This window comes from Echinops telfairi, unplaced genomic scaffold, assembly GCF_000313985.2.
Source record: "Echinops telfairi isolate 266 unplaced genomic scaffold, ASM31398v2 ScPeMD7_5;HRSCAF=22, whole genome shotgun sequence".
Lineage (NCBI taxonomy): Eukaryota > Metazoa > Chordata > Mammalia > Afrosoricida > Tenrecidae > Echinops > Echinops telfairi.
Window position 1 is genome coordinate 37,451,211 of NW_022103901.1, and position 9,424 is coordinate 37,460,634.

General features: G+C 53.0%; 1 protein-coding gene across 1 annotated transcript; it reads left to right on the forward strand.

The window, feature by feature from the left end:
• Nucleotides 1-4,519: 4,519 nt before the first annotated feature.
• On the forward strand, nucleotides 4,520-9,424 carry LITAFD (LITAF domain containing). The gene is made up of 3 exons (XM_045286052.1): nucleotides 4,520-4,550; nucleotides 8,778-8,922; nucleotides 9,316-9,424. Exons 1-3 carry the CDS (start codon nucleotides 4,520-4,522, stop codon nucleotides 9,422-9,424), a joined length of 285 nt encoding a protein of 94 aa, XP_045141987.1.

Consider the following 9,424-nt stretch of genomic DNA (forward strand, 5'->3'; position numbering starts at 1 on the left):
TAAACCTATAAATATATGCACATAAGTCTATTTCCCCATGATCGTTTATAAATATATTTACATATGTACATGCCTGTATTTAGACCTCTATACATGCCCTTTGCCTCCTAGTTCCTTCCTCTATTTCCTTTTACTTTCCTCTTGTCCCACTATCATGTGCAGCCTTCATTTGCATTTCAGTAATTGCTCTCAATTACTTTGCCCTTGATCATGCCCTAGCAGGCCTCCTACACCCTCCTCACCATCAATTTTGGATCACTTGTTGTTCCCTTGTCCCTGGTTTGTTTACACACTTCTTCCCGTCCCCCGCTCTCCCATGTCCCTCAGGAACGGTTAGTCGTTGTTTTCTCCTCCAGATTGTTCATCCTGCCTATCCTCTCTAGATAGACATGCAGAGATAATAATATGCACAAAAAAACAAGAGAGAGCAAAAGAAAGAACAAAACAAAACAACAGCAACAAAAAAACTGACAAAACTAGTCTGTAAATAGTTCAGGTTTGTGTTCTTTAACCAGGTGCCAGGCTCTGTGTTAGATGCTGAGGCGGCGGTCATGCACCAAGCGGATGGACAAGGGCGCTGCCCCAGGAGCCGACATCCGGGAGTGACAATGACTAGCTGACCTGTAAAACTTGACTGAGGTTCTGGAGGGGCAGCTGGTGAGCAGAGCATTTGAAGATGAAGCAAGGGAGGGAGGGCAGGGCGGGGCAGCATTGCAGGGAGGGGTGGTGGCTGGAACAGCACACGCAAAGGCCCTGGGGCAGGATGGAGCAGAGGAATAGAAAGAAAGAAGGCGGGCGAAGGGTCCAGTTTTCACAAGACACCTAGCAGTAGGGCTATCCGGGTAACTCATTTCACAGAGGAGGGAACCGAGGCTCATGGGGGTGACGTCTGCCCAGGTCAAACCACCAGGGAAGGTCAGAGTCCAAACTTTAAGCCCCTTGCCGGGGCCACTGCCGGACCAGGCTTTATGTTGGGGCTGTGGGACAGCTAAGACAAGACAACTGATTCTCAAAGAAGAGGCCCCAGGGTGGCTGGTCCCTGTAGCTCCTCCATGGGACCCTGTTCCTTCCATCCAGCTGGGCCTGTGGATGATGAGGTAGCAGTGGAGTCCACACCCCAGGGCAGGCCAGGTGAGGGGCACCAGAATGCCCTAAAAGGCCTTGGGTCTCTGCCCAGCAAAGCTTGGTGTCCTACAGGGAGGGAGCTGACTCATGGCAGCTTAGTGCTACCCCCTGGTGGCCATGTGTGGGATGGTCGGAGCGGGAGCAAGGGCTCTCCACGCTAGTTCATTCATTTACCTGCAGAGTTCAGACAGGTAGGCCCACCCCTACCCTGATAGAGGCAGTCCCATCCCCACCCAAAATCTATAGAAGGACGCTGGGCCCTAAGGGGTGGCATTGGGTTCTAGGCTCCATGGGGTGGGCTGTGAGGAATGGGGTCCTTTGTTCTTCATTCATTCATTCTTTTTATTGGCATGTAACGCACACATCACACAATTCAGTAGTTCAATCATATTAAGAAGTGCTGAACAATCATTGCCACCATTGGTTTTAGAACATTTTCTTCTTGTACTCGTTATTAGCTCCCCATTCTCTCCCAATGAATTTACCCATTTGGCGTTCACCCATTCCTCTGCTCACTCCTGCATCCCTGCGACTGAGCTGTCCCCTGGGCCCCAGCAGGCAAAGTCCTGACCCGCATGTCTCCAGAGGCAGAGAGACAAGGGCCAAGTCTCAGACACCAATCCTTCCAGAGTTGGGGGGCAGGGGGAGGAGCCTCCATCAGAGACAGGAGAGGGAGAAGAGGAGGGGGCACTGATCAGGCATTGGGGGACAAAGGAGGGACACACCACCTAGAAGTCCTCCGAGCTGGCTGGTGGGGGCAGGTGGCTCAGGAGCATCAGCTGTGGCCGAGGCAGCTGGTGGGGAAGGGTCTCAATGGGTGGGCTTCTCAGTGACCCACTTACACATGGCACTGGGGGACTCGACTTCCAAGAAGAAGACACAGGCTGAAGGGGATGCGGGACCATGACAGGCCAAGACCACCACCTGGGCCAAAGGAGGGAGCAGCCATGTGAGCCTTGCTGGCTTAGGGGTCACACCGCTCCCCGGCTCAGAGCTAGTTCCAACAGGCGGTCAGCTCTGAGTGATGCCGGGCCTGTTTAGTCCCGTCGTGCTTGTGTACAAATAACTCTCAAAATAAATAAGACACTATAACATGATTTTTGAAGAAACCTTTATTACGAATGTGGCGGATCGTGGTAGAGCAGACCGTGGTTCTACACTCAGCAGTCCATTCATACATACTCTGCTCCAACCCACCCCGTCTATCCCCTCCGCATCCCCGGCTTATCCCACTTCTGGGTCCCTGTCCTCCTTCCTCCGCTTCCCTGACCCTCTAGACTTTGTCCTTGGGAAGCCGCCCCCCCGCCCCCCCACTCGATCTAACACCAGCATGAGTCTGCTTCCTGACCTCACTAGGGGCCATCCTTGGAGGCGGGTGTGAGAGTTCCCCCAGCCTGTCCCACCAGTAAGCTTGGTCTCTGGTACGATTCTGAGCTCTGGCCTGCGTTTTTCTCCCACTCTATCCAGGACCTCTTGCTGTGCTTTTTCAGAGCAGTTGGCAGTAAGATTATTTCCTAAATATTTATCCTTGGGCCCCTAATACTAGACCCACCAATATTGCACAAGCAATTCATTTATCCATTCCATGGATACGGAACCAGAACTGTGGGTGCCAGTCACTGCTCTAGGTTCTGGACAGACAGGCGAGAATAAAATAGTAAAAAAGAAATAACAGGAAATAAAGGAATTGAGAACAGGTACTCCAAACGTACACCACACGCCGCACACGGAATTGCTTTCATATGATCTGCCTGCCCATGGTCTCTGAACTCCCACACAATGACTGACTGGGGCTATGAAAATTGAGCACCGTATGATCACTGAGGAGATTGGTCAGCTCTTGGTCCTGCTGAGAGGACCATGCCCTGAAATTGACAAGGAGTAGACAGGTATAAGAACTACTAACCCACAGAGGTTCAGGGGCCCACTATCATCAAGAAGGGTGTGTTAGTCTGGGTAAACTAGAGAAACAAATTCATAGACACTCCTATGTGTAGAGGAAAGAGCTTTATGTAAAGAGTAAAGTGTACATTAAGAAAACATCCCAGCCCGGTCCAGATCAAGTCCATAAGTCTGATATTAGCCCATATGTCCAGAACCAATCTGTAAATTCTGCAACAACACATGCAATGATGCCGAGTGCAGAAAGATCAGACAGGCCAGTGGGTGGAAAGTCTTGTGGATCCAGTGGTGGTGGAAGCACCTCAGCGCTGGCGTGGCTCTCTACCTGACTCCTCCAGCTCCAAGGCTCTGGCTGCCATCAGCATAGCTCCATGTGGCTTGTCAGCAGGAATCTCTCTCGGAGTGAGTGAGTGTCCTTCCTCCAGTGAGTATTTCTCTCCTTAGCACCTCCAAAGGAGGTCACCAAGCTGCGACCTGATTGACAGGCTAAACTCCACCCCTTTACTCTTAATAGTCTCAAGTTGACAACAGATTCTGTAACTACCACAAATGGCTACCACGAACGATGCTGTCTCTTGGTCCAGTTATGAGGATTTGGGCTTCCTTTCTGCTGAGGGGTAACCCTCTCTGAAGGCTGTAGTCTTCGCTCTCCTTCAAGTCCTCTTGGCTTCCAGCAAGCGAGGTTCTATCAGCCACACATCCCAGGTTGTTAAAAAGTCTTCTTCCAATCCTGGGGCCACATCCTTCCCCAGGAAGTCCAGCTTCTTGGTTTGTTTGCTCAACATATTGAGTAAGTATGAAGAAAGGACACAACCCTGACATGCACCTTTCCTGATTTTCACTCACGCAGTCCTCCCTTGTTCTGTTGGAAAGGCTGACCCATAACCAGGTGTCACATGAGTACAAGACAGTGCTCTTAGATATTCACTGGGTCTATGAATATTCCCAAGTCAGAGGCTGATGGGAATCCTCGTGGCTACACCTCTGTGGTGGTTACATAATTCCACGTCAACATGAGCACAGATACAAGCTTGGGGGTGGAGATTAACTTGGAGGTGTGACCGCGAGAGCTCCCTCTCTGGAAGCCAGCTTCTCTCTGCCTTCACCTGCCTGCTTGCCGGCCACCAGGAGAGGTGCCAGTGCCCTGCCAGGTTTCCCACCAACCTCAGAGCCACACGACATTGCACATCTGTGATCTTCCCACAAGCTGCATCATGACATGTGGCTGTGTGAGTCTGAAGAGGGACTGATGGACTAGTATATGACTTAAGGTCTTGAGTTGGGCCAGGCTGGGCTCCTTTCTTGATATGTGAATCTCTTTCTTACACATGTGAATGTCACTGGAACTGTTCCTCTGTCAACCCAGTCTAACCCAACCTCTACACAACCTTGGTCCTGGTTGTTAGCTGGCTTCATGCTGACCTGTGGGAAACAAAGATTTCTCCCAAGTTGTCTCCCCCAAATATATGCCAAACTAAGCTACTTGCTACGCATGGCAAATGACTACATGGAGGTCAACGAAAGTAGGTCAGAGGTTATTCTCCCTGAGGACTATCAGCCCTCTGGAGCAATCAGACTGTATCATCTGTCCCACCCAAAATAGGGCTCACTCCCTTCTGATAAGGATAGTAGATTGTTTCCTCGAAGCAGAGCCCAGGGAGGTCATGCCCACTCAAAGGTGACCATGGTTAGGCCGCCATCATGAATCTAGGGTCAGTCCTTCTTATCACATGTATACCCCTAGGCCCTCCCCTTCCTATCATGTGTATGCCCCTAGCTCATCTCCTTTCCGTTATACTTATGCCCATTGTATATCCCCCTCCTATTGCTTATTGTACTGCCTGTTGTCCAACCCCTTCCTGTGCCGTATGTCTTTACCTGTATTTAGGAGGCATGCACACCCCCAAAGATATATAAGCCTTGGTTAGCAATGAATCGCTCTCTCCTGCTCTCTCCCACCCTCGCGTGTCCCATCTCCACGTGGACCACCAAGAGGGGCTGAGGTGAGCATGCTGCCATGAAATGTGTCTGACTCCTTCATCTTACTCCCTCCTATCTCTTATTCTCCATGACTTTACTATGATCTTTACTTATTATCGCTGTCCAGTTGTGCCTACCGGACCTGTGATGATTTGTTAGGGGCTGGCTCCCCGACACTGACCTCTTACCTTGTGGTGAGCTCAAGCCAATGCCATCCTCACGACTGGTTGTAGGCCAGCCTGGATCCATACGGTTTCTGTTGGCTAATTTTCTTTTCTTAAAAAAAAAAGTTTAACAGTTTTATCGGCAGATAATTCATAAATCATACAATTCAATAGCTCAATCGTCTTAAGAAGAGCTGCACAATCAAACCACAATTCTAAAATATTTTCTGCTTCCTTGTATTCACTGTTATTAGCTCTCCCCCCAACCCCACCCCACGCCCCAACCTCCCCACCCATACCCTCAAGGAAACGTTAATCCAGTTTTTTGTCTTTATAGATTTATCTATCCTGGGTTTCATATAGAGAAAGACATTTTTAAAAGTAACAACAATTAACAAAGTAAAACGAACAAACAAAAACCCCTCAATCCAAAAGAAAGCAGGAAATATTAAAACCTAGAACAAATTTAAAATAGGTCAAGGGAGATCAAATGATAAGGTGCCAAATTTTAACCCCACAGCATCTCCTTTCCAAAGCGCTGTGCAGGATGGCCAGGCTGCCCACATCCCTGGTCCATGGTCAGAGAGCATTCTCCAGGGGTTTAATCCACGTGTATTTCCCTATTTCCCCTTCACCTTTTTCGGGGGTGGGGTGGGTGGTAGGTCTGATGTTCAGAATTCAGTCGCCAGCCCTTTCTTCCTAGTCTACCCTCGTCTGGAAGTTCCACTGGTACCTGGCCAGCATCAGAGCAGTGCCCACACATGAAGGTGGTGCAGCGGCTGGGCATGGAAAGCCGGTCCCCCACTGCATAGAAGGTGAGGATGCTGCTGCTGCTGGACCCCAGGGCGCTCTACAGATGAGATATTCAGGAAAGATTCCTAAAAGAGGGAGCTAGCCTTGGGAAGTCCATGCCTATTTGGAAGGCCTGTGCTCACCCCACCTGCCATCCCCGAAATGTGGGTAGTGGTGTGATGGTGCCAGGTGGCATGTGGTGGGATGTGCTCAAGCTCGGGTCCTGGCCATCCCCCACCCCCAGGCGAGCACCCTCTCCATCCCTGCCCTCCTGCAGAGAAGTGGGGACACATCACAATGGTGCTCCTACCTGAGCCCCCAGCAAGCAGGAGGCGGGGCCCTCACTCCTGTCCCATGGGCCCCTCCATCTCAGGGTAGGAGATTTCTGTTGTTGGGAGCTGCCCAGAGGCCAGGCCACTGCTGGAACATGGCATCAAGATGGCACCAACCCCAGGGTGAGCTGGGAGGGGCCAAAGGGAACTAATTAGCAATAGGGCCCACGGGACACAGGAGCGGGTCCTCAAACTGTACTAGGGGCCCACTCCAGTCCCACCCCCCTGTGACCTCTCAACACCTACAGGGTCCCACTGGGGCCCCAACTTGGAGATTATGCGGTGCAGGAAGAGGAATACAGGGTAGCTGGATGGCAATGTCCCGGGCCATCCTCTCTTCAGTGACCGAGTCCCCCCCGCCCCATCCTCACAGCCCCTTCTGAGCCGCTCCTTCCAGGGAAGCCGAGGGGGTGGGGTGGGGGTTGAGTCCTGGCCTTAATCCGCCTGGTCATGTTGCTGTGACCTTGGGGGAGCTATGGAAGCTCCTTGGCAGATGGTGCCCGGAGGGTGGCTGGGTGGGTGAGGGGATGTTGATGTTGAGTCAGGCCTTGGCTCCCTCAGAATGAGCCCCGCCCGTTTCATCTGGATGGTCTTGGGCTACTCACCGGCTTCATTTCTGACCTCTAGTGCCCTTGTCCCTCCTCACCCAGGGGGCGGGGTGGGTGACATGTGGCCAGCCACACCCACACCAGGGAGACCGGGATGGAGTCAAGTCTTTTGCTTGTTAGTTGGTCTTTGAACTTCCAGCTTTTATTTATTTACTTTTAATGACCTAACAAGAACAGGATTTAACCAAATTCTAAAAAGTTTGGCTTCATTTGCAATAAAGCAGTCACACTCTCAGCCCTTCCATCTAGGGTCAAGGATGGCACAGTTTCCATTTCAACAGCAAACCTAACCAAACTCACCGCCATGGAGTCCGTGCTGGCTCAGAGCGCCCCTGTGGTTCCCGACTCTCACTGGTGACGGGGTAGAAAGTCGGTCTTCTCCCCAGTGCCCACCGCCGACCCCGCGGCTCGCAGACCTGCACAACTGGTACTTTCGCTGCTGCGTGATGCCACAGACCGCCTCCATCAAGCCAGTCACTGGCCTCTGGAAGAGTTCTCCATGGTTTCTTAGGTCAGTGCTCTGGCTGGGCTCAACCTTGCAGCCAGCCCGAAACAATGTTAATGGGCTCTGAAAACATTACGGTGAGTGGGGAAAAAAAAAGCCAGACACTGCAGGCACATATTTCATGCCTCCAAGGCTTCAAGACGTTTGTGGAAAAATCTATTTTCTCTTCCATTTTTCACCAACTTCCTGAAGGCCCCGTGGATCTGGAATGGCCAGAGACCACCCTGAGGGGACCGAAGTGGTTGCTCTGGGCTCGCAGGAGGAGCCCCGGTGGTGTGGGGGCTGGAGACTGCGCCCCATCCTTCAGAGACACCCACGCCAGAGACGATGGAGATGCAGATCCCCAGGACCAACCCTGGGTGTTGTCAGGGGCCGTCACTGCCCGGTCCTGGGTCATCCTCACAAGGGTTTCCGTAAAATCCTATAGATGCAGCCAACTGGGCCAATCCATCTTGTCGAGGGAGGGCCTTCCTCTTTCAGCGCCCCTCCGCTTTCCCAACCATGATGTCCTTCTCCAGGGACTGAGCTCTCCCGACAAATCGCCGGAGTACACAAGGCCAAGGCTCACCATCCTTGCCTCTAAGGGGCCCTCTGGTCGTACAGATCTGTTGGCTCTCTCAGGCCGTGGTCTTGGATTTGAAACAGACATCCTGAGGAATTCTCACGACTCTGACGCTGGGAGCTGGCCGGCTGGGGGACCCTGCAGGATCCATGAAGATGGAGAGTGGAGGCGGTTTTGTTTTTCTGTCGCACAAGCCCTTCCCCACGGTCACCAGTCAGGGCTCCTTATCTTCAGGGAGGGAGTCCCTGGGTGCTGTAAACAATTTGCAAAGCTCGGCTGGCCACCCAAAGGTTGGCAGTTCAAGTCTACCCAGAGGTAGCTCAGAAGAAAGGCCTGACAACTGACTTCCAAAGAAAATCAGCCTCGGCACACGCCGCTGGAGCACACGCACAGCACAGATCAGGACACACCCGGGGTCACCAGGCGTCGGTGCTGATTCGGAGGGGCAGCTCAGCGGCAGGGATTACACAGGAGCTGCTGAAGGCCAGGATGACCGGGGCCTTATGGACATGCTATTTGGGGCAGCTCACAGAATCCCGAACGTGTGTTCACATTCCTATTAGGAGTCTCCAGGCTGCCTGGATCCCTCTTCGTGCCTGGGGCCTGGGGAGGACCGGGGTGTTGCCTGAAAGTTGGTAGGTGGCAGCAGGAAGCGAGGCTGCTCTGGGGCCATGGGGCAACCTGGATTTCCTTGAGTGCTTAGGCAAGCCCCTCAAACCTTCAGGTGGTATCCAGCCTTGGGACACATGGCAGGTGATGGGCATGGGGCGTGAGAGGGACGCTGAGTCTGACCCTCTCCTCCCTTAGTATTTGTCACCAGTTTCCCTAGGAGGGTTTCCAACATTCCAATAAAAACGACGTGTCCATACTGCGGGAACAACATCATCACCGTCACTAGCTACGTCCCTGGCATCATCACCTGGTTAATGTGCACGGGCCTCTTCCTGTTTGGGTGAGTGGGGGTAAGGAAGGGGTGTAGATGGGCTGGGAGCAGCACACGAGTGGACAGGGGCAGATCCTCCCAGGGGACCCAGGGGTGATGGGATGCAGAATGAGCCGGTTCCAAGGTTGGTTGCTTCCCCGTGTGGAAGTGCCTCGGGCACTCTGAGCTTGTGTCCTAGCCACAGGGGCAGGGACGGGTCACTTGGGACAGCCCACGGCACTTGAGTGGTCACAGGTGCAATGGTCCATGGGCTTGTCAGTGGCCGAGGGCGGAGCTGTGAAAATACAGGCGTCCAGGCCCCATCCCCAGGTGCTAATGTGGGTACCAGGCCCCGCCCCCAGAGGCCAACTGTCGGTGGAGCCAGGCGGGGATCTCACACCCAGCTCCTGGCTGCGGCCGCAGGTGCGTTATAGGCTGCTGCCTCATCCCGTTCTGCATCGACAGCCTGATGGACGTGCGGCACTCCTGCCCTGTGTGCCGCCACGAGCTCTACTACTTCCGGCGACTGTGA

What these genes read in the sequence shown, in the direction of transcription:
- LITAFD (XM_045286052.1), top strand. Translation starts at nt 4,520, where the DNA reads ATGGCAAATGACTACATGGAGGTCAACGAAA. An exon ending in CTACATGGAGGTCAACGAAA is followed by an intron (nt 4,551 to 8,777) that starts GTAGGTCAGAGG and finishes CTCCTCCCTTAG; the next exon opens with TATTTGTCACCAGTTTCCCT. An exon ending in ACGGGCCTCTTCCTGTTTGG is followed by an intron (nt 8,923 to 9,315) that starts GTGAGTGGGGGT and finishes CTGCGGCCGCAG; the next exon opens with GTGCGTTATAGGCTGCTGCC.